Here is a 26,071-nt window from a genome sequence, read left to right on the forward strand (position 1 = left end):
AAATTGGTGAGACAAGGCTTCCATTGGCTAAACTTGCTTTCTCTGTCGACACATAGGGCTTAATTATCCATGACAAATAGAGAGTCCTAAGCTGAATTGCACACCGAAGCAATATTAAAGAAGTAACCTAACACCACCGACTACAGGTGAACAGCCTGCACAAAACTGCTTTTCTAAAAGTACTGTCACCTCTTGACATACTGCCCAAACAGCAGTGGAAGTGAAGGTGTGCACAGATTTATTTATTTATTTAAGGCTTTTCTATACCGGCATTCATGATACAATCATATCATGCCGGTTTACAAATAACAGGGGTGTGTAATAACTTTGTTCTTTTAACCAGTGCAGAAGAGGCAAAAAGTTACAATATAACAAGGTCATTGAAACTGGGAGATGAAGGAGACAAGAATAGAAAGGAATAAATATAAACTTTACAGAGGTAGATTATTTACATTTTGCAGTAATGTCTCTTTGTGGTAATTATTTACATAGTACCGAAGGTCTCTCAATGGATGGTGGATTCTGTAGGTCTCGCTTGCCGTAGGGTTTCTCCTTGGGTATTGGATTTGGGAAAGGCGTGTTTAAATAGCCAAGTCTTAAGTCTTTTTCTGAAAGTTAGCAGGCAAGGTTCAAGTCTGAGATCAGGTGCTAAGGAATTCCAAAGAGCGGGGTCCGCTGTAGAGAAGGCCCGGTCTCTGAGTGTAATATGGTGTGTAGATTTAATTGGGGGAACAGTCAGTGACCAAAATGCACAGGTGACCAAAATGCACTTTTGCAGATGTCTTGAATGGAAGCAGCTGTGAGATAAGTCACAGAAGGCATCACAGTTCTTATATGATGAGCCTTTACATCTGTAATCTGCACAATACAGTCCACTAACCAATTTGACAAAGTTCTCTTGGCTACTGCCCTGCCAACCCTATTGGGATAAAAAGATACAAAACATTGAGAAACCTGATGAGGCGGAGTCTCTCTCAAATAATACACTAAGGCTCTCTTACAATCCAAAGTGTGAAAAGCCTTCTCACCTTAATGAGCATGTGGCCTTGGAAAAAGATAAGAATGATGGCTTCATTAATGTGAAAAGCAGATACCATTTTTGGAAGAAACTTAAGGTAATTACGCAAGACCACTCTGTTGTGGAAGAACTGAAGGCATGATAAATAAGAGATCAGTGCTTGCAATTTGTAGACTCTAAGCAGACAGGCCAACTACTGGAACAGCAGATCCCATGTGAGGAACTTCAAACTAGCCAACTCGCCAACTCCAGAGGTCTGAAGGGAGGCTTTATGAACAGAGTCAAGGTAATATTAAGATCAAGGCACTGACAATTTATGGAAACTGAGGGCTGGGAATGCTGCAATCCTTTAAAAAATTTAGATACTACAAAATGAATGGAGATTGGTGCTCCTTTCACCTACTGGTAAGTATGCCACAATAACAATAAGGTGCACTTTCAATGTCAACGTACTAAGCCCTTAAGAGAAAAGGTTAAAAATGTACTGGTGCAAATCCTTTGGGCAAGATGCAATAGGATCCAGAGAACTGGACTTACCCCAGGACAAAAACTTTTTCCATTTGAAGCTATATGGCCTCCTGGTTAAAGGCTTCCTAGTCAAAATCAAGACATCATCTACATCTTTCAAAACTAACTAAGATGAAACTATTGCACATTCAACATCCATGCCATGAGGAACAGATTTGGATAGAAAAGTTTTCCCCCCTCCTGTATTTTTGTTTTATTTATCTATCGAGTTTTATATACCGTCGTTTGGTTTCACCATCACAACGGTTTACAAGTTTTTTGTATGAGGAGGGGCAGATAAGTTCCCAATGCGATTGGAGGCTAAAAGGACAATTGGATGAGGTATGGGAACCACACCTATCTTGGCTTCGCTGGAACAATGAAGATCAATCTCATATGATCTTGATTTACTTTCTGGACTGTCCTTACATTCAGTGGGATTGGTGGATATGCATAAAGACAACAGACATCCCAATTTAGCAGAAAAGAATCAGGAGCTGAACTGTACCTGTTTGGAAGCATGGAGAAGAGCCTTTTGACTTTCCGATTTTCTAAAGCAAATAAATAATTTGATTGTCTGTTGACCCCAAAGGTCAAATAACCTGCTTACTACTTATTAATCCAAGGACCACTCGTATAGTAAAAAAACTGATGGTTCGCTGGTGTATTTAGGGCTTCTGGAAGGTAGGTCAATTGCAGGTGAGCTCAGCGATAGAGAACTAATCTCCAGATCCAGACTCCTGGAAGAGGGCAAATGAACCTGTGCTCACCAGCTTGTTTACGTAAAACATAGCTACCTGGTTGTCCATTTGGTTTAAGATTCTCTTAACCACCATTAGGTGAGAGAAAGCCTTTAGAGTGTAGTAAGTGACACATACTGTGCAGTTCTAGCAGTTTGATCTGAAGTTGAATTTCTGCCAAGAACTATGCCCTTGGAGTGCGAGCCATGCTGGTATGAGCTCCCCACCACCTAGTGGTGGCGCAGATAGTGTGTCACTTGAGAAAAGTTCTGCCGAGGGAGTCCCACAATCAGAACTCATGTTTCAACCACCATTGCAGGAGCCTTTCATCGCAACCATCACTGATATGTGATGAGCTAATAACTGTCTTAGCTGGTCCCACTGATATCAGAGATCCCACTGTAGGCCTCATGTTTAATCAAGACATGGGGGCTACATATACTGCAGCTGCCATATGACCAAGGAGGAACAAGCTGCTCTTCCTGGAGTCTAGTCCCACTGAAAGAGGGTCTTCACTAGGCCCCTTTTGTCCTATACAGAGTCTATTTGTAAGGAACATCAGTATTATATGGTTATCTGACATTTAAATCAGATAAAATATGGTCCAAATTCATGTAAAGGGAGCAGAATGTCTACACCTTTCTTGAGGTACATAATTTTTATTATAACAGCATAAAATAAATGTTTTTAGATATGGTGGATACTGTTTTAACTTTGTGGTTTAGCAGAGTAAAAATCCATTGTTACAAAGGCTTGAAGAGACCTCATGTCCAGCCCAAAGCCAATTTGCAAATTTCAAACATCGCCAGTTAACTACCCATCTTAAAAGTAGTAATCTAGCCAGTTAATCTTATACTAGTCAGAAGTGCATGACGACATCTCAGACCCTTTCAATCTCCACTGCAATAGGGTCATCCCTCTCAAAGGGTATTGTCAGGGTCCTCTTTCTGGATATGGAGGGCAGCCAGCTGGACCTCCAGTGAGCAAATGACAGATTAACATTACAGACTCAGGGCAGCAGACCGGGAGTACTTGCAGAAAGTTCTGTAAGTTGTGCAAGCAGGAGTAAAGATTAGCTTGGCTTTTGCAAAGACTTGTGCAAGAATGATTCAGCAGGTACACCAAAATTAATGGAGCCAGGCTAGGCTGAGTGGTACTCAGTCTTGGAAATTAGCTGGAAGCTTCACTTAAAGTAAAAATTCAAAGAAGATCTAAAGCCAAAAGTCTAAAATGTCTTTCTTTTCAAAAGGATTCCATGCATATGCATAGGATCCAAAAGTTGATACTGGTTGGCTACTACTACAATCCATGGGGCTTCTGATACTACTACTTCCTAGCTGGTACATGTAAGTAAATTCTCACTTGGATGATAATGTGGGCTAGAAGATATCTGGTGAACAGAACTGTGCCTCGTGACTATATACAAAGTTTATCAAAGCCACAAGCTTAGCAAGTTTTGTATTTTGTGGTACCAACTAAATTGTCAAGCAAAGATTGTTCTATATGAAGAACAACAGGAGGTTTCTTCTCCTCAGTGCAGTTCACCACATGGCTCTACTTGCATCTTGTACTGCTAGGCCTGCACTCAGTATGGCTTAGTTGCACACTCCTTTTTAGAGTGATTTGCTTGTCCCTACATATCTATAGTGCTATGAACTGAATCCTCTGACCAGAAGTGTGGCTCAACTTGGCAAAGTTTGTCAGAAACTTGAGGGACTGGAGGCATTTAACATCTTCTCAAGGACTCCAGACCACCAACTGGCATGGATCCATCACAAACCAATTGTCTAAACAGAGGAAAATGCAAACAGCCAACCAATGAAGCAGCACTGCTACTACAACTAGGCACTTCATGAACACTTTCAGGGCTGCCAACAGCTTTCAAAAATTCAGAATAGATCTCAATACCCTCATTTTCTTGAGGATAAACAAATGCTGAGTAAAATCCCTAACCATGCTCCAGAGAATGTACCAGTTCTATCTGCCTCTGTTAGAGAATTAACTCTGCTTCTAGTCAAAGCCAGGTGGGACTGAGGTGGGTCTGAATTGAATGCTGAAAATCACTGTGTTTAAGGTTTTAAGGTTTAAGGTTTATTTGTGCTTATATACCGTTGTCTCGGCGTAGCCTTCACAGCGGTTAACATAGCAATAAAATACAATAAAAGAAAATTACAAACAATAGAAGATAAAATTTAACAAGTAAGAATAAAAGATATCTTAAAATAATGTCTGAAGCCATAAATATTAAACCAATAAATACTAAAAACATAAATCATGCTTTAAGTATTGAGGTTAATAAAAGTCAGAGCCACCTGTGATTGTGCAGTTACATTGATGCCTATTTCTCTGTTGTAGAGAGACAAAAGAAAATGTACGCATTAGTCACACTCCACAATTTTTAGGACCCACTCGTCCTTTGTGATCTTCATCCACTCTGGGGAGAAGAAAAAGCCTGGACCCTGCCCCCTACTGGAGATGTTGAAGTTGGATTTGAGATTTGTCAAAAACTAGGCCTATATTTCACCTGTTACTGCTGTGGAATTTCTGCTTGATTTCTTTCTCTCTGGGGCCCATTGGTGGGGAGCTCCTGTTGATGAAATGTAGGAGTGGCCTGATGATGTTGATAAGTTTGGAAGAAGCATTTGAGAGCGCTCATCTATAAGAGAAGCATGGACACCTGGAGGGCTGAAGCTCCCCCTCTCTCCCAACTGACAAAGATTGAATCGTGACTTCATGTTCCTTAATCTAAGCTACAGACTCCTTGACTGTCTCCAAAATGAGTTGTTTCCTACACAAGGATCATCCACCAAACAACCAAGCTAGCCTTCAAACCCTAATGGCCACTGTCAAAGTACTGGCTGCAGTGTTGAATGCCTCAGACTGAGCAGATTAAATGTTTCTCACACTCTTCCAAATCCTCCACCGCCCTATGAATCTTAGCTTGCCCAAGGTCTAGCGGTATGGTTACGAGTTTTAGCTTCTTAATGCACTTACGCACGTACTGTACAACATAAAAGTAGTGCACTGCAATTTGAGCATTCAACATAAAATTTGGGAAGACTTTCTTCTCAAAGGTATTCAGAAGCTTCACATCTTTTCCCAAAGGCATACTGGAGAATTTCAGAGTCTTTTTGTCCTGCTTGATGGCCGACTCCACCAAAACTAGGAGCAGGCTACACTCTCTACTTTAGGTCAAGCTTTCTGGCTATTGGGAGGCAAGAGGTGGGATTCTGCCACATCCTGGACTGGAGGTCTTGGAGCAACTTGTACACCAAAATCATTGCTGAATCTGCCAGAGATTGCAGAGGGTAGGGGGAGGGAGATGGAATGCTGTGGTAAGTGAGGTAAGGGGTCTGACAGAATTTTAACAAATTTCCTTTGCACATGACCAAGGGGGAATGCTGATCCATAACCCCAATGATGAAAGTGGTAACCAAGGCAGAAACCTCTATTGCCCCAGGGTGGACATGCTGACAACAGAAACTGATCCAGCTGAAGCTCTTTCTTTATCCTCATATTCCTAGTGGGATCCCCTGGCCATGGGAGAAGGCTTGTTGGATTCTTGTGGCTAAAACAATAGCTGGTAACTGCTGAGTGAGCTGTGCACTGGCACATAAGTAAATGAAGCTTCACTCTGCGGGAATGCTTCTCCCATCTTAGGAGAGGTTCCAAAGCCCTTTGAGGCAGACTTGGAAGAGCGTTATCCTCTTCAGAAAGCCATATAGATTTCTGCTCACTTTGCTAAAAAAAAAAGGGCAGTAGTCCGTTCCAAGGAGAGTTGCCACAAAGAACAGGTGTGACAAGCTGCCTAAGAGCAGAACCAGAGATCAGCTGGGCTGCAGCATTCTGCAAGATTTGTAAAGTCTTCAAAGCATACACAGGCAACCCAATAAAAACTGAGTTGCAATAATCTATCAAGGGCAGAATCAACCTTTGCACTATGATCTAAAACAAAACAGCATGCAAATACTAACATTTTCAAACCTAGACTACCGCAACTCCCTACTACTAGGCCTACCTTCAAGCTTAATAAATCCACTACAGTTACTCCAAAATGATTCTGCTAAGCTATTACTAGGAACCACATCACCCCCTCGCTGATGGCACTGCACTGGCTTCCTGTACAATCCAGGATTTATTATAAAGTAATAACCCTAATTTTCAATATCATCAACAATACTGACCCATGCCAATTAGGAGTGACACTTCAACACTACTCTCCACAGAGAACACCAAGATCACAAAACAAAGGACTTTTAATGGTGTCTTCTACTCGGAGCACACACGTAACAAATAAGGGACCAAATGTTTTCCATAGCACGCCCCAAGTTGTGGAACTCCCTTCCAGAGTCATTACGACAGATAACAAAGAAAGAATTTCAAACGTGAACTGAAAACATGGCTCTTTAGAAAAGCTTCTGATTTAAGATAAAATACCAATATACTGAAAACTTTATTGTCGGTACCAGATAATGGTAGTGACCTGAGCAATAAATAATGAATGATGTAAAGTGTACAGGTAACACTGGGCAACAATGAAAGTGTTACTGACCTAAAAAGGTCCTACTCTGTAGTATCTTGATGTGCTGAAAACGAATATGACCATGAAAAGTTTTTATTGGCTCTCATTTTGAAGATATTTAATATAGTTCACTTTCTATGTTTAGTCATGTAAATTTATCCAGTAGGACTGTATATAAGACCAGAATGATGTAATATTGCATCATATTGCATAATACCATCATGCACACATCATCCAGAGTTTATTACATCATTTTCTGATGCAATGCAGTTCTACTGCCATGCTGCTGCTGAATAAGCAGACGTCAGCATTGTACTATATGAAGCCCAGTCAGAAAGGGTGAGCATTTGAAATATTCATGCTGGCTGACTACTGCTGGACACTCCGCTTAACTGTTTCTCTTGGCTCTTAGTAACCTTTTGGTTCTATTTCCCTTCCACCTCCACCATTAATGTAGAGAGCAGTGTTGGAGCTGCATCTAAGTGAAATATCTAGCTTAATTAATTAGGGGTAGTAACCGCCGCAATAAGCAAGCTACACCCATGCTTATTTGTTTACCCAGACTATGTAATTCAGTCCTTATTGGTTGTCTGTATATAGATCCACTTTTCTTCATTCCCCCTGACGTTGAAGCAGAGAACTATTGCTGGATATGGTTGAAGTGTCAGACTTTCTCCCCTGCCGTTGAAGCAGAGAGCTATGCTGGATATGCATTGAAAGTGAAGTATCAGGCTTGTTTGGTTTGGGGTAGTAACTGCCATAAAAAGCAAGCTACTCCCTGCTTTTTTGTGAATGCAAATCTTTTTTTTCTCCCCACTATTCACACATGGGTGAATAGCGAGCTGAGGATGCCCGAGGAATGCACCAAATGCATCCAAAGATGTGCAACAGGCACAACAAGAGGGGTGGATTTTGGTAGGAGGGCATCCTGAAAACCCTGAACGGGTCACTGGAAGGATGTTGGGAAGTTAAGCTGAGAATAAGTTGCGCAGAACAGACTGGCCAAAAATGGAATCTTGTTTGCCAGCTTTGTCTAGGCAGTAATGAGCTACGAAATTATGGAGAGGACTCCAAGTGGCAGCCTTACAGATGTCCGAAAGTGGAACCGAACGGAGGTGCGCCACTGAGGTTGCCATGGCTCTGACAGAATGTGCTCTTACACGTTCTTGGAGTGGTAGGCCTGCTTGCTGGTAGCAAAAAGCAATGCTGTCCGCCAGCAAGGAAGAGAGGGTCTGCTTGCGTACCGCAGTACCCAGTTTGTTCTTATCGAAAGAAACAAACAGTTGAGTGGACTTCCTATGGGCCGACGTGCGCTCTAGGTAGTAGGCCAGGGCACATTTACAGTCCAAGGAATGCATAGCCTGATCTCCTGGGTGGGAGTGGGGTCTGGGAAAGAAAGTAGGTAATATGATTGATTGAGATGAAACGCTGATACTACTTTCGGTAAAAATTTAGGGTGGGTGCGTAGCATAACCCTGTCATGCAGAATTTTAGTGTAAGGCGGGTAGGTGACCAGTGCCTGCAATTCACTAACTCTGCAAGCAGACGTTATAGCGAGAAAAAATAGCACTTTCCACGTGAGATAACGAAGGTCGCATGAGTGGAGAGGCTCAAATGGAGGTTTCATGAGTAGTCCTAAAACCACATTCAGGTCCCAAGCGGGGGCCAGAGGGCGTAGTGGAGGTTTTAGGTGGAGTAAGCCTCTCATGAAGCACGATACTAAGGGCTGTGTTGAAATAGAGACATCTCCTATCTCATTATGGAAAACTGCTACCGCGCTGACATGCACCCGTATGGAGGAAGTTTGTAGGCCAGACTCTGATAGATGTCAGAGGTAGTCTAGGAATTTCACAGTGGAACAAGTAAACGGGTCAATGGACATGGATACTTACCAGACCGTGAAACTCTTCCATTTGGAACGATAAGACTGTCTAGTGGAAGGCTTTCGTGAAGCTACCAGGACTCGAGATACTCCAACCCCTTAACCTTTCGGAGTCGGTATCAACCTGTCAACATCCAGGCCGTCAGGGACAGGGCTGCGAGTTTGGAGTGGCATAGACGCCCGTGGTTCTGAGTTATCAGTAGCGGGTCTGCCCCCAGGCAAATATGCTGATGTATTGAGAGGTCTTGGAGGATTGGAAACCAGACTTGGCATAGCCAGTGGGGGGCTATGAGAATCATTAAGCCCTTGACCCTCCGTAACTTCACGAGAGTCCTGGCAATGAGTGGAAGCGGATCGTAGGCGTAGAGGAGACCGCTGGACCACGATAGGGTGAAAGCGTCCCTCGGCGGTGAGTGAAGACTGCAAATGAGTGAGCAGAAGTTCTCTACTTTGCAGTTGTGTATGGACGCAAAGAGGTTCATGTGTGGGTAACCCCAGCATTGAAAAATTGTATCCGCTACCGTAAGGTGGAGAGATCATTCGTGCGGATGAAAGGGTTCGACTCAACTGGTCCGCCAGAACATTGTCCACATCCACCAAATAGGTCGCTCTGAGGTACATCGAGTGGGAAAGAGCCCACGCCCAGATCTGTGCAGCTTCCTGACACAGAAGGTAGGAGCCAGTTGCCCCTTGCTTGTTGATGTAACACATCGCCACTTGGTTGTCAGTCTGGATCAGGATGGCCTTGTTGGATAAGCAATCCTGAAAAACCTGCAGGGAGAATTAGAATGTATAGCAGTGAATGATGACAGACTAAACTGGCATCTCAGAGACATGGTGGAAGAAGGACAACCAATGGGACAGTGCTATACTGGGGTACAAATTATATCGCAATGACAGAGAGGAGCACCCGGGAGGCGGTGTGGCGCTTTATGTCCGGGATGGCATAGAGTCCAACAGGATAAACATCCTGCATGAGACTAAACGCACAACTGAATCTTTATGGGTAGAAATCCCTTGTATGCCGGAAAGACTATAGTGATAGGAAGATACTACCATCCACCTGGTCAAGATGGTGAGACTGAAATGCTAAGAGAAATTAGGGAAGCTAACCAAATTGGTAGTGCGGTAATAATGGGAGACTTCAATTACCCCAATACTGACTGGGTAAATATATCATCGGTACATGCTAGAGATATAAAGTTCCTGGATGGAATAAATGACATTTTTATGGAGCAATTGGTTCAGGAACCGATGAGAAAGGGAGCAATTTTAGATCTAATTCTCAGTGGAGCACAGGATTTGGTGAGAGAGGTAATGGTGGTGGGGCCGCTTGGCAATAGTGATCATAATATGATCAAATTTGAATTAATGACTGGAAGGGGGACAGTAAGCAAATCCACTGCTCTCGTGCTAAACTTTCAAAAGGGAAACTTTGATAAAATGAGAAAAAATACTTAGAAAAAAACTGAAAGGTTCAGAGTAGTTAAATCACAAGCAGATTGTGATAAATTGCAGGAAGACCTTGTGAGGCTGGAAAATTGGGCATCGAAATGGCAGATGAAATGCAATGTGGATAAGTGCAAGGTGATGCATATAGGGAAAAATAACCCATGCTATAGTTACACAATGTTAGGTTCCATATGAGGTGCTACCATCCAAGAAAGATCTAGGCATCATAATGGTTAACACATTGAAATTGTCGGTTCAGTGTGCTGCGGCAGTCAAAAAAGCAAACAGAATGTTGGGAATTATTAGAAAGGGAATGGTGAAAAAAACGGACCGCATCAGGATTCAGCGCTGTCTGCTACCCTCTTTAACATATATATGCTACCCTTGTGTCATCTGCTGGCAGGCCTAGGGATAATACATTACATTTACGCAGATGACATTCAATTAATTCTACCAATAGACGACACATTTGAAAAAACATTAAGTCTAGCTAACATGTACCCAGACATAATTAAACAACTACTAAACCAAATGGAACTGGTTATCAACATGGACAAAACTGAATTCCTTCACCTTGAGAGAAAACATACTGAAATCATTCAAACACCGATAACCCTAAGAAATAAACCAAAAAATTGAGCTAGCCAAAAAAGTAAGGAATCTGGGAGCAATAATGGACCCAGAAATCAACCTGAAGCAACACATATCTATAAAAGTAAGAGAAGGCTACGCAAAACTTATGGTCCTCAGAAGATTGAAACCATTACTCACACCTGCCCACTTCAGAACAGTATTGCAAACACTTATCTTTTCCAGCACTGACTACTGCAATGCACTCTTACTAGGACTCCCAAGCACATCGATAAGACCATTCCAGATACTTCAAAATACTGCAGCCAGAATACTGACGGGAAAAAAGAGGAGGGACCATATAACCGAAACTCTAGCAGACTTACATTGGTTACCCATCGAATACAGGATAAAATACAAGGCCTTATATGCACCATACACAAACTAATATATGATAAAGAAGCAGACTGGCTAAACACAGCCTTACGAGTACACGTTCCACAAAAAAACCTCCGCTCAGCAAACAAAGCACTACTAACAATCCCTTCAGTAAAGTCAGCAAAATTAACCCAAGTGAGAGAAAGGGCTTTATCTTTGGCTGAGCCCATACTATGGAACACGATGCCCCCTGAACTCAGATTACAGAATAATCTCAAAACTTTTAAGAAAAATTAAAAACATGGCTCTTTAAAAAAGCCTTCACTAAAGAGTATGGAGGGTAGAGAATGAAAGTACAGGGTAATGCAGATAATGAATTTACTCAATCCTACATTTAAGAAGTAATATCTCAAAGAGATAGTAACTCAATAATATACCTGGACTTGACCAACATTACTCAAATAATGATTTTATTTATGAAATTGTAACCAAACTTTATTGGCACCTGTTAGAATGTACGATATCCTACATTTACATACCTTAGTCTATGTGCCTATTTGTAAACCGTTGCGATGGTATATAACTTAGCGACGGTATAGAAATGTTTTTAAATAAATAAAAAGATATAATTGCGATGGAGAAGGTACAGAGAAGGGAGACCAAAATGATAAGAGGAATGGAACAGCTCCCCTATGAGGAAAGACTAAAGAGGTTAGGACTTTTCAGCTTGGAGAAAAGACAGCTGAGGGGAATACGATAGGAGTTTAAAATCATGAGAGGTCTAGAACGGGTAGATGTGAATCGGTTATTAACTCTTTCAGATAATAGAAAGACTAGGGGGCACTCCATGAAGTTAGCATGTGGCACATTTAAAACTAATCGGAGAAAGTTCTTTTTTTACTCAACGCACAATTAAACTCTGGAATTTGTTGCCAGAGGATCTGGTTAGTGCAGTTAGTGTAGCTGTGTTTAGAAAAGGATTGGATAAGTTCTTGGAGGAGAAGTCCATTACTTGCTATTAACTGAGTTGACTTAGAAAATAGCCACAGCTATTACTAGCAACGGTAACATGGAATAGACTTCGTTTTTGGGTACTTGCCAGGTTCTTATGGCCTGGATTGGCCACTGTTGGAAACAGGATGCTGGGCTTGATGGACCCTTGGTCTGACCCAGTATGGCATGTTCTTATGTTCTAGGAAATTTATCTGGTGATGGGATTCTTCCGTAGACCAGGCTTCCCTGAGTCAGCAGGTTGTTGATATGCGCACCCCAACCTAGGTTGGAAGCGTCCGTCGTCAACGTAACTTGAGGCTCTGGAGCCTGGAAGAGAAGGTCTTGGAGGAGATTGGAGTGTTGCCTCCACCAGGCCAACGAGAGGCGGAGATGTTTGGTGACATGGACAATGTCGGACATTGGATGGTATGCCTGATCCCACTGGGATTTCAGCATCCACTGTGTTACTCTCATGGCTAGACGGGCCATTGGAGTAACATGAACCGACGACACCATGTGACCCAGCAAAGTGAAGAAATGACTAGCTGTTGCGAACTTTCGCACCTGGAGTTGCTGCGCCAAAGCCGCGAGAGTGCAGGCCCGCTCCTGAGGGAGAAAGGCCTTTACCTGAACGGTATCCAAGTCCGCTCCTATAAAGGAGAGGATTTGGGAGGGAACCAGGTGAGACTTGGGATAGTTGATTAGAAACCCGAGGGACAGCAGTGTGTGGAGGGGGTTAGATGTAAGGAAGGTAGTACGTCCTTTTGGGATGGAACCCTTATCAACCAATTATCGAGATAAGGGTAAACATGGACCTTCTGTCCCCTGAGGTAGGCTGCGGCCATTGCAAGGCATTTGGTAAAGACTTGAGGCGCAGATGCCAGGCCGAATGGCAGTACACGATACTGGAAGTGTCAGGAGCAGACTACGAATCGAAGGTATTTGCGGTGAGACGGAGTTATCAAGATGTGTGTGTATGCGTCATGACTATCTAGAGAGCATAGCCAATCCCCTCGCTGCAGAAGAAATAGCAGGAAGCCCAAGGTTACCATCCTGAACTTTTTCCTTTGTAGGTACTTGTTTAAGGCACGTAGGTCCAGAATTGGACAAACACCCCTTGACTTTTTTGGAATGAGGAAATAATGGGAATATAACCCTTATCCCTGTTGCGAGGGGGGCACTGGTTCTATTGCCGGTGAGTTGAGGAGGGATAATACCTCCTCCTCTAGAAGGGAGGAATGGTCAGATATGCCCCAAGTAGGCCGAGGTGGGGAGTTTGCTGGTACGGTTAGGAATTTGAGATGGTAACCTTGAGTCACTAAAGCGAGTATCTATTGATCTGTGGTGATTGTGTGCCAGATGTTTGCGAAGTGGCACAACCGACCGCCGACTAGTACAGATGACAGCAGTGGATGGTCCATGCTATCTAGCAAGGAGTCAAAATCCTGAAGCTGGGCCCGGTTGAGGAGCTGACAGTCTTCTGAGGCCGGGATTGACCCTTCTGGTAATGCCTGGAGGGGTGACCGAGTAGCAGGAGGATAGTATCTCCGTGGCTTGAACGATGGCCGCTTAGATTCTCTTCTGAATGGCCTCTTGGAGGTGGACGAGAAATCAGAAGGCACCGAAGAAAGCTGACATAGTGTCTCGTGGTGATCCTTGAGCTGTGCTACGGTTTCTTGGATCTTGTCCCCGAAGAGATTATCCCCGGCACAGGGGAGGTCAGCCAATCGGTCCTGTACTTCTGGCCTTAGATCAGAGGATTTCAACCAGGCCCGCTGCGGACACCCTAGAGGTTGTGTCAAAGATATCATACGCAGCGCAGACTTCATGCTTGCCAACATCCAGACCCTTTTGGGTCAAGGAGTTAAGTTGATCTTGAAATTGGTCAGGCAAGGAATCAGAAAAATCCTGGATTTTCTTAAAAAGGTCACTGTTATACTGGGTCATGTGTAACTGGTAGGAAGCAATGCGGGAAATAAGCATTGAGCCATGAAAAACATGTCGGCCAAAGGCATCCAGGAATCTTTGCTACTACCCTGGAGGCGTAGAAGAATGAGGCTTAGAACGACGAGCCTTCTTCTGCGCAGATTCCACAACCACAGAATGATGGGACAGCTGTGTTTTCTGGAATCCAGGGGCTGTCTGTACCAGGTAGGTGGCATCTGTTTTTTGGTTTACCGGTGGCAGAGAACCTGGATGCTCCCAGTTGCGCTTGAGCAGGTCTAGGACTTCATGAACAGGGAAGGACATGATCTCCTTGAGTGCATCTAAAATTGGAGCACTTCCAGCATATTGTGCCTGGAGTCCTCTTCTGTCTGAAGCTGGAATGGAATGGCCTCAGACATCTCCAGAGGACCTGTCCTTTATAAATTTTATTAAAGAGAACACCTTCTCTCTTCAGGGGGAGATGGTTCAGAGGGCAGATCATCTGAATCCTGAGAAGAATCATCTGTCCAAAGTTGGTAGAGCTGGTCCCCTGCGCCCATGGGATCTTCAGGCAGAAGAAACGGGGCTATTCCTGTGGGATCAGGCCAAGGCATTGATGGCACCGGAGGAGGCACTGACTGGGGATGGTGCGGTATTGATCATGGAATCGGCACCGATGGAACCGGTGAAACCTGCGGATGAGACGGTGGCAGGACTCCCGATGGCCCGGGAGTGGGCTCTGGCCTCGGTACTTCTTAGTTCTCCGATGACAAAGGAATCGGAGTGGAAGGAGTGGGACATAACGGTGTCTTCGATCCCAGCGGTAGAAGGGCACAGATTTGCGCATCCATTCTATCCAGTAAAGGTGCAAGCGCCGCAGGTATCGGGTTGGCGGCCGGAGCCAGAATCGGTGCCGGCATCGATTGAGGCTGGAAGCCCTGCAGCGCTTTTACGAAAGCCTCTTGGACCATTCGGTACAATTCCTCGCGGAAGCCTGAGGTGAGTAACCCCAGTCCCGGAGTAGGAGGCAGTGCTGGCATAGCCGGAGGGTCCACCGATGAACGTGGAGTTGCATCTCCCGGCACCACTGAAGGTGGGGAACGCCTCGGTGATCCAGACTCAGAGGAGGATGGGGCCTGCCTGGATCGGCGGATTGAGCCTTACGATGACTGTGCCGGTGTTTCTCTCGATGATCGCCTCTGTCTTTCTCCGGGGCCGGAGACGAAGCAGTAGACGACTTCGAAGCAGGTTACGTCGGGTGGGAAGCACCGGTATCCAGCTGCTGACGAAAGGTCGATGGTGCCGGTTCAGACAACGTCGATACCTGTGACAGAGTCGGTGGTTTCGACAGGAAGAGAAACTCCATCTTTTAGAAGCAGGCCTTACGGCCCTTCGGCGTTATTTGGTGCAAGTTAGGACATCATGGTCCGCCTCCAAACACAACACACAAACTGCATTCAGGTCTGTAATGGACAATGTCCAAGGACAAATCAGGGCACCGCCGAAAACCTGATGCCATGGCTTCGACAAAACCTTAGCCGCGGTGCAGTCGATGGCTGGTAGGCCCCAAAGGGAAAACTCGACGGGAATCGACCACAATGGAGGGTAAAACTTTATCTACATGACCGCGGGTACGGAATCGATAGGGGGACCCTGGATGGGATAGAAGTTTTGAAAATTTCAAAGAAAAGTTCCATGAGGAAAGGTCCTGTCAGGAATCTCTAGAGAGCTCCTTAGCTCGCGTGGCTATTGCTGCGCAGAAAAAACAAAGAGATTGAAGGGGAACCCTGTTGGATGCAGGGTTGGTGCCATGCTGGGCATGCCCAGTAGGTGCCAGTCAAAGTTCTAGAAACTTTGACAAAAGTGTTCTGTGATTGGGCTCCATCCTGATGATGTCACCCATGTGTGAGGACTAACATCCTGCTGTCCTGTGAGAAAGAATTATATAAAAGGAATTGCTGTCTAATTTAAAAGATTTGCTGCCCACATGCTCCACTGTATGCCTCTATCAAATGCACCATGCAAAATGATGAAAGCTCTAAAAAAAATCCTGACTACTCAAACACTCCTCAGAATACTTATGCGCAAGGAGCCTTTATGTGCAAGAGTAGCAAATTTAAATCACATACACCAAATTATGGGCAGCTAGTCTCACCCGAGGCACAATAACTCTCCAAAACATGGATAGCAATTTATCAAATTTGGTATACAGGAAGACAATCTTACTATTCCGGCTAAGTTTGAAAACCAGATTCATCAGTTCAGTATATTCAGAGAACTAAATCTTCAAAAATATCTCCATTGCTTTCTATGAAAAATAAGAGGCTGCCAAATGCTGACTAGCTTTCCATTCCAAAAGCCTTGCCAATCTTCCAGCAATCTGTCCAACAGCAGCACAGGCAGACACAGACAGGGAGAAATAATTGAAGTAGCTGGCACAGCATGACATCAAAAGACAACTTCCAAGCCACCTCCCCCCACACTTCCAAAGTACGCACACTCTCCCCACACAAACCCACCACTTTCCCCCCACACCTGCTACATACCCCAGCACACACTTCTCAGAGATAGGGAAAATAATTGATGCAACTGGTGAAGCAGGTTGCCTAAAGGTACCTTTCAAGCCACCCCCCCCCCCCCCCCCCCACACACACACTGAATATGGGGGGGGGGGGGAGGTGGCTTGGAGTGGAGGAGTAGCCTAGTGGTTAGAGCAGCGGGCTATGAATCAAGAGACCAGGGTTCAAGTTCCACTGTCGCTCCTTGTGACCATGGGCAAGTCACTTTACCTAGATTGTAAGCCCTCTGGGGATAGGGAAATACCTACAGTACCTGAATGTAATCCACTTTGAAGTGCTGAATAAAGTGTGAAAAGCGGAATATAAAAATAAATAAATTCACACACCCCTCTAACCCCACACACACACGCAGCCATCCCCCCACCAAAACCACATACCGTATTTTTCGCTCCATAAGACGCACCTGACCATAAGACGCACCTAGGATTCAGATGGGGAAAATTAAAAAAAAAAAAAAATTGTGCTAAACCGGCTCTGCGTCTAGGCGTCTTATGGAGCAAATTAGGGGAGTGCATAGCTTTTTTTTTTCTCCCCATTTTGTTTTCGGGTCTGGGGAGGGCCATTTCGGTCCACTCCCCAGATCAGAAAACTTTTCTTTCTCTGGGAACCCCTCCCCCCAAAAAAAACCCCCATCCCACCCTTTAAATTAACAACCCCCACCCTCCTGACCCCCCAAGACCTGCCAAACGTCCCTGGTGGTCCAGGAGCGGTCCGGGAACGATCTCCTGGGCTTGGGACGTCGGCTGCCAGTAATCAAAATGGCGCCGACAGCCCTTTGCCCTCACTATGTCACTGAGACCGACCAATAGCAGCGGTCGGTCCCAGTGTAGGAGAGTATTGCCTCTGCACGCTTTCCCTACTTGTTTATTCCGATTTCTTGAATTGTTACATTCTGGGACTGTAACTAATAAACCACACCCACAGACTAATATTTGCATCAAGAGCAAGCTCAGCAATCAGTTTTTTTTTTTTTTTAGATCCATTCATACTCTTAATTCTTTTATAGCAGTTAAAGAAAAATTAACACACCTAATCCATCCAATCAAGAAATATGAAAACATTCTGTAAGAAGTAGAAAAATGACTTACAAAGAAGTAATAAACATCCCATCAGTGAAATGCAGGAATATAAATAAGGGAGGTAGAAATCCCAAAGATCTGTAATACAAACATATAAAAAAGCCATTACAATAAACAAACTAGGAACATGTCACATTAACATTTCTATAAAAGAGAAATTAAAGAAAAAAAATCAGTGAGGTAAGAGCTGGAAATTTACTAAAAAGAAAAAAAGTAAAATTCCTTAGGACTAATACATTCAATATAATTTTAAACAATGCCATTGAGAAGGCATTGACCTGACCAAACTATTAATTTTTCAACTAAGACTACAATGAGATAAAGAGCAATGAGTTAACCTACTCTATCATAAGTGGTTATTAAGAGACAGCATCCTCAATGACAGACATTAAGGCAAAGCTATTTACCTGTAACAGGTCTTTCTGCAAATAGCCAGACAAATCACCCACATAAATGGGCAATGTCACTGGACAGAACAGGCATGGACATGCTCTCTCAGACTTCTAGGTGTTCCCCAATAGCCACTGCCATGAGAATCTCCTGAGTCATAACATAAGCTAAGTTTCAACTCTGTCAGGAAGAGGATGAGATAGTGTGGTTGATATGTCTGCTGTCTATGGAGAACATCTGTTACATGTAAGCAATTTTTCTCTCTGTGGACAAGCAAAACTAGTGAGGATTCCCAAGCTGAGAGCTGCACAAAAATAGTTTATTTTTAACAGAGGAACTATAACCTGATAGAGGAAAGAGGGAGAGTTTAAGCTCCTAATTAACGGGCCGATACAGTAAGGTGCGGTAGAAAGAGGTGTGTTAGGGCCGGGCGCACCCGCGTTTGCCGCACGCACAGTTCGGATCACATACCGCTCGATACTCTATTTAAATGGCATGCAAATGCAAGCCGCGTCCAACGCGCGTCCATGAAGCGTAATCCATTTTACTGTATAGGCGCGCTGGTACCTGTCATTTCAAATGACATTTGAAATGACAGGTACCAGGAAGTGGATCCCAACTTTAACCAAAAGAAACCCTAAAAACCTAAAATCCCCTCCTCCTGAAGCAAGGCAGGCGAAAAGCGACTCGACACGTAAAGTATTGTGAATAAGTGTAACCAAAGTAAACTTACTTTTTCTTTTTTCAGCCCTCTCTGCCCTCCTCCAGAGGCGCGCACCGCGGCTCCCCTGCCTCCCGGGGGCAGCTGGCGGCGAAAGCGGCTTCCAGCGGCCCCTGCCGGCGAAGATGGACGAACGCACGCCCGTTGTCGTGCACAACGGGCGTGCGTGACATCACGGCGTACGTTCATACGCTTTCACTGATTTGGGGGGCCCGTCAATTTGGACGCTCAAGCCAGCGAAGCGTATGAATGTACGCCGTGACGTCACGCACGCCCGTTCATGTGCTTTCGCTGGCTTGAGCGCCCGTGCACAACGGGCGTGCGTTCGTCCATCTTCGCCAGCGGAGGCCGCTGGAAGCCGCTTTCGCCGCCTGCTGCCCCCGGGAGGCAGGGGAGCCGCGGTGCACACCTCCGGAGGAGAGCAGAGAGGGCTGAAAGAAAAAGTAAGTTTACCTTGGTTACACTTATTCACAATACTTTATGTGTCGAGTCGCTTTTCGCCTGCCTTGCTTCAGGAGGAGGGGATTTTAGGTTTTCTTTTGGTTAAAGTTGCTTCGGGAGGAAGGGAGAGAGGACTGGGGCTGCCCCGGAGATCTTCACCCATGGACCGGCCAGGGCAGGTGAGCGGGGGCTGGGGGAAAGTTTGCTGCCTACCCTTACCCCTGCCTCTAATGCAGGGGTAAGGGTAGGCGGTAAATTAGCAGGTTAAACGCACGGCAAAACTGCAGGTTTAAAAAGCGATAATCAGGGCGCGCGTTACTGTATGGGAGGGAATAGCTAATCCGATCGTTTATGTCTCATATACATGCTGCGGGCGGAAAGGGTTACCCGTTGATTTAAATAAGCGGTAAGGATGGGTTAAAAGGGATAGTGAATCGCAGGTTGGACTAACGTGGCCAAATTGTGAGTAAAAAGCGGGTTAGAAGCAGGGTAACCGCGGCTGCACTTTACTGTATTGGCCTGTAAATAATTTTAGAACTGCCTGATCAAAGCCACTATCCTTGTAAGAGTCTTCATGACAGAAATTTTGAACAAAGGTGTGGATAGAGGACCATATGATTGCTTTACAGATTTCTTCAAATGAGGCAGAGCAAAAGTGACCTACAGAGGTTTATGTTCCCTTATTTGATAAGTTTCACTTTACTGCAAAGTTGAAATCTAGAGCTTATAAAAGTAGGAAAAGTAGATAGTTTGTTCCTTAATTGGTAGGTCTTGTTTAATTGGGTCACAAGAAATGAATAGCCGGGAAGTTTTTCTGTAAGATTTGGAAATCTGTTTTCCAAACAAAACAGAGCCTTCTGCAGCCATGGTATTAATTGCCTGTTTAGTTTTGTTGGAATAAGGTTTTGGAAAAACATTGGTAGTACTATGGACTGATTCAATTTAAACTGAGAAACTATTTTAGATATAAACTTAGAATAGTACTGAGAACGGATCCTATTTTTTTAAATTTGAGAATATAATGCATGCAGTACTAAAGCCTGAAGTTTGCTTTCTCAATGAGCTGAAGCAAATGCTATGAAAAATAATACTAAAATAATGTTGGGATTACTACCTGATAATCCCCTTTTCCTTAGTGTAGACAGATGGACTCAGTACAAATGGGATAGTATCCGCGTGCTAGCAGTTGGAGACGGATCTGACGTCAGCACGGGGGCGTATATATCCTCACAGGAAGCGTAGCTATTCAGTAATCTTCCTTGCAAAAGCTGTTATGGTTATATGTGTACTGACGATCAATGAAATAGTGAAACAGGATTTCCCTGACCGATTGATAGTAGCTGGAGACCGCCAGCGTTCCCAACCGGAAGGCGTCAACACCTGGCAGAGGGGACGCTCTTATGTAAGAAAATGACATGGCTTACCATTAATCGGTGAAACCCATGTATACCGGCAGCCAGGCGGGAAACTGAGTCCATCTGTCTACACTAAAGAAAAGGAGATTATCAGGTAAGTAATCTCAACATTTCCTAGCGTGTAGCCAGATGGACTCAGAACAAGTGGGATGTACAAAAGCTACTCCCGAGCTGGGCGGGAGGCTGCCTGAGGACCGCGTAGGACTGCCCTCACACATGCTGTGTCCTCCCTGGCCTGGACATGCAGACGATAAAACCTGGAGAAGGTATGAAGGGAGGACCATGTCGCCGCTTTACTTATTTCTGCGGGCGACAGCATCCTAGATTCTGCCCAAGATGCTGCTTGGGCTCTGGTAGAATGAGCCTTGACCTGTAGAGGTGGTGACTTCCCGGCCTCTACATAGGCCGCTCTGATAACTTCTTTAATCCAGCGGGCGATGGTGGGCCGAGAGGCCGCTTCCCCTTGTTTCTTCCCGCTGTGAAGGACGAACAGATGGTCCGTCTTTTGTACGGCTTCTGTCACTTCCAGATATCTGGGCAGCAATCTGCCGATGTCGAGATGGCATAGCAAACGCCCTTCTTCTGATTTCTTCAAACCCGCCGTGGTTGGCAAGGATATGGTTTGGTTGAGGTGAAATTGTGAGACTACTTTAAGCAAGAAGGAGGGAACCGTGCGAAGATGGATAGCCTCTGGAGTGATTCTGAGAAAGGGATCACGGCAGGACAGCGCTTGTAGTTCCGAAACGCGGCGTGCTGAGCACACTGCCAGCAGGAACAACATCTTCAAAGTGAGAGAACGGAGAGACAGGCCCCAGAGGGGTCTGAAGGTGGCTCCCGCGAGGAAATCCAGAACTATATTGAGGTTCCACAGAGGCACTGGCCACTTTAGTGGCGGACGAATGTCCTTGACTCCTTTCAGGAAGCGGGAAACATCTGGGTGCTTGGCAATAGTCTTGCCATCCCTCCTGGGACCGTAGCAAGACAACGCAGCCACCTGAACTTTGATGGAGCTTAGGGAGAGACCCTTCTGAAGCCCATCCTGCAGGAAATCCAGAATAGGGATTGTGGTCGCATGTGGATCGGTGCCATGAGTGTCCCACCAGGCTTCAAATACTCTCCAGTTCTCACAGGACAAGCAGGATGGTTGTCCTCACAAATGGGTGACATCGAGGATGGAGCCCACCACAGAAAACTTCTGTCAAAGTTTAACAGAACTTTGACTGGCCCCTACTGGGCATGCCCAGCAAGGCACTGACCCTGCAGCCAGCAGGGGTCTCCCTTCAGTCTTCTTTTTTCCGCGCAGCAGTTGCCACGCGGTGAAAGGAGCTCTCTTACCACGTTCCTGACAGGAATTTGGAAATTAATTTCCTAAGAAAATTTGCCCCTCAGGGGTCTCCCTTCGACAAATTTTTGTCATCTTTACGGAATCCGGTAAGTTTTTTGCCATTTTCCATCGACTACCGTCGATTTTGGCCCTCGAGGCCTGTTGGCACTTACCGATCCCCAGGCTAAATTTTGGCTTACAGCCATGGCAACGGGGTTCCGTCGTTGTCCGGATTGCACCCGGACTATGTCAATCACAGACCCCCACAGGGTTTGTGTTATGTGTTTGGGTAGTGAGCATGATGTCCTGACTTGCACCAAATGTGCCTTAATGACACCCAAAGGTCGCAAAGCCAGGATGGAGAAGATGGGGCTCCTCTTCCATGCACCCACCCCAACGCCATCGATAGCATCGACGTCATCGGAACCGGCACCGTCGAAGTTGCACCATCACCGTCAACCCTCCGGTGACCGTCCGCCATCGATCACTTCTTGGCCGTCGACTCCCGTCCCTTCCCCGGATGGGCGAGGGGATCGGAAAGAAAAGCATCGCCATCGACGGCACAAGTCTCGGCCTGTCGAGGATCCACAGCCATCGACCTCCGCTCAAGCCGAGCCACCGACTAAGAAGCCGCGATCAGACCGGACACCCTCCACGTCTCGTTCGCAGGCACCGAGGAAACCCTCACCCTCTCGGGGTGTGGGGGCCGTGATCCCACCGGTTACGGTGGTCCCTCCGGCCTTGCCTCAGCCTCCCTCTCCCGTCGAGCCGGGTATTGTTACCCCTGGTCTCCGGGCAGAACTGGACCGGCTGGTCCAGGAGGCCATCGAGAAAGCGATGAAGAAATTACAACCTCCATCGGCACCGTCTCCGGCACCGACGCCGGCACCGACTTCGCCACCGAGGAGGGAATCGACCGAGTTGGTGCAAGCTCTAGCACCTCTACTGCACCGCATGGAGGCACTTATGACGGCCCTTCCATCGGTAATTCCAGTACCATCGACAACACCACCGTCTCCGACTGGATTCTCATCGGCAGGAGAAACACCGTTCCGGATTCCCCCTTCCGGGGTGGTTCCATCGGTACCTTCTGGTATATCTCCACCGATTTATCCTTCGGCTCCATCGATTCCGCGTCCGGCACCGATTCCGTCGGCAGCGCCGAAGCCCTCGATGCCATTCCTAGTTCCACCTACAGCACCGATTCCATCTAGATTTCCATCGATGCCTTCAGAGCCTCAACCAGGTCCTTCAGGGCTTCAAGTCCCACATGATCCCTACGATACCTGGGCTGATGATGATGATACATCTTCTGACACAGATTTGCCTTCACCACCATCTCCTACAGAGAGTAGAAAAAGATCTCCTCCTGAGGATCTCTCTTTCATTAATTTTGTAAAAGAGATGTCAGAAGTTGTACCTTTTCAGTTACAATCTGAAGCCGATGACAGACACCAGATGATGGAACTACTCCAATTTCTGGATGCTCCAAAAATCATTGCTTCCATCCCTATTCACCAGGTGTTTTTGGATCTGCTAAAGAAAAACTGGGAATCTCCATCTATTTCACCAGTTAACAAAAAAGCTGACTCCACATATCTTGTCCAGTCAGCACCAGGTTTTCAAAAGCCTCAACTGGATCATCGCTCTGTTGTGGTTGAGTCTGCGCAGAAGAAGGCCAAACGTCTTAAGCCACACTCTTCCACTCCACCTACCAAGGACAATAAATTCCTGGATAGTGTGGGACGAAAAGTATATCATGGAGCTATGTTGATTTCACGCATAGCTTCATATCAACTTTACATGACTCAATACAACAGAGCCATCCTTAAGCAGATGCAAGACTATGCTGACACGTTGCTGGACCAGTACCAACCACAGCTTCAAGCCCTTCTTCATAAAGGATTTGAGGCAGGGAAGCACGAGATTAGAACTGCCTACGACATATTCGATGCTTCCACAAAAGTTTCAGCCACAGCCATCTCAGCCAGACGTTGGGCTTGGTTAAAGTCGTCTAACCTTCGCCCAGAGGTCCAGGATCGTCTTGCTGATCTACCCTGCTTAGGCGACAATTTGTTTGGAGAACAAATTCAACAGATTGTGGCAGAGTTAAAAGATCACCATGAGACGTTGAAACAACTCTCGTCTGTCCCACCTGACGTGTCCTCCAAGCAACCACCAAAGAAGGACTCTAAGAAGTCGTTCTTTCGACCACGTCGCTATTATCCTCCATCAGCTAGGCCTCGTCCTGCACGGTCCTCCAACAGGCCTCAGCCTCGCCAGCCAAGAAAGCAAAGACCTACTGTAGCCCCACCTCCTGGGCCTGCGGCGGGCCTTTGACTTCCCTGTACTGAGCACATGCCAGATCCCTCTTCCATACATCCCTGTGGGGGGTCGACTGTTCCACTTCTTACACCGTTGGAAACAGATCACCTCAGATCACTGGGTGTTAGCAATTATCGCACAGGGTTACCACCTCAACTTCATGGCTCTCCCGCCAGACTCCCCGCCCCTTCAGGCATGGAGTCTAACCAGCCAGTTGGCTCAATTACAACAAGAAGTATCCCTTCTTCTACAATCAAATGCTATAGAACCCGTCCCTCCCTGTCAACAAGGGACAGGATTCTATTCCAGATACTTCCTAATACCAAAGAAATCAGGGGGGCTACGTCCCATTCTGGACCTTCGGGCCCTCAACAAGTACCTTCAAAAAGAAAAGTTCAAGATGGTAACCCTGGGCGCGCTACTCCCTCTGCTGCAAAAGGGGGATTGGCTGTGCTCTCTCGACCTCAAGGACGCTTATACCCACATTGCCATAACACCATCTCATCGCAAGTATCTGCGTTTTCTGGTAGGCCGCGACCATTATCAGTACTGGGTACTACCTTTCGGTCTGGCATCTGCTCCACGAGTCTTTACCAAATGTCTCGTAGTGGTAGCAGCATTCCTCAGGAAGGAAGGTGTCCACGTCTACCCCTACCTGGACGATTGGCTAATCAGGGCCTCTACCCCTCAGATTGCTCAATCCTCCCTAAAATTGACAATTCACACACTCCTTTCCTTAGGGTTTCTTGTCAATTACGAGAAATCTTGCTTAGTCCCATCTCAAACCTTATCCTTCATTGGGGCAGACTTGGACACCTTACAGGCAAAAGCCTACCTTCCACTTCAACGGGTCCAAACTCTCATGTCCCTAGCTCGCCAGCTCCAGTCTCAACACACTGCCACGACTCGCCAATTCCTCATTCTCCTAGGACACATGGCATCCTCGGTTCAAGTCACTCCCATGACCCGACTAGCCATGAGAGTAACACAATGGACTCTGCGACACCAATGGATTCAAGCTTTTCAGCCTCTGTCCTCCATAGTCACAGTTTCACAAGCGCTACGCCTGTCTTTAACCTGGTGGACGACTTAAGTCAACCTCCTTCAGGGCTTACCTTTTCTCCTACCAGATCCACAAGTAATCCTAACCACCGACGCTTCCCACATCGGTTGGGGGGCCCATGTGGACGATTTCCAAACCCAAGGGTTATGGTCACCAGAGGAAGCCGAACACCAGATAAATTTCTTGGAACTTCGAGCAATCCGCTACGCGCTCAGAACTTTCAAAGATCATCTATCCAATCAGATAATCTTAATCCAGACGGACAACCAAGTGGCCATGTGGTACATAAACAAGCAGGGAGGCACAGGCTCCTTCCTTCTGTGTCAGGAAGCTGCGCAGATTTGGGCGGAAGCCCTCTCCCACTCCATGTACCTCAGGGCCACTTACCTGCCGGGAGTAGACAATGTATTGGCAGACCAGCTGAGCCGTGTCTTCCAACCACACGAGTGGTCACTCGATCCTCTGGTAGCGACCTCTCTGTTTCACAAGTGGGGTTCTCCCCGCATAGACCTCTTTGCGTCCCCTCAGAACCACAAAGTGGACGATTACTGCTCTCTCATTCGGAGCCAGCACTCTCGGCCGAGGGATGCCTTCTCCCTCAAGTGGACGACAGGTCTGCTCTATGCATTCCCTCCACTTCCTCTTCTGTCAAGGACTCTCGTGAAGCTTCGCCAGGACGGAGGAACCATGATCCTGATAGCACCCCACTGGCCACGCCAGGTGTGGTTTCCCATACTCCAGGATCT

At 46.0% G+C, this 26,071-nt stretch overlaps 1 protein-coding gene across 4 annotated transcripts in view; it reads right to left on the bottom strand.

The window, feature by feature from the left end:
- The window catches only part of LMBR1 (limb development membrane protein 1), a 400,337-nt gene that overhangs the window by 179,873 nt on the left and 194,393 nt on the right, over positions 1-26,071 (bottom strand). For all 4 annotated transcript variants that reach the window (XM_029588492.1, XM_029588493.1, XM_029588494.1 and 1 more), the window contains exon 7: positions 17,656-17,724. In XM_029588492.1, coding sequence (XP_029444352.1) covers positions 17,656-17,724 — 69 coding nt within the window. The remainder of the gene's footprint in view (positions 1-17,655; positions 17,725-26,071) is intronic.

This window comes from Rhinatrema bivittatum, chromosome 2 (genome assembly GCF_901001135.1).
Source record: "Rhinatrema bivittatum chromosome 2, aRhiBiv1.1, whole genome shotgun sequence".
Classification (NCBI taxonomy): domain Eukaryota; kingdom Metazoa; phylum Chordata; class Amphibia; order Gymnophiona; family Rhinatrematidae; genus Rhinatrema; species Rhinatrema bivittatum.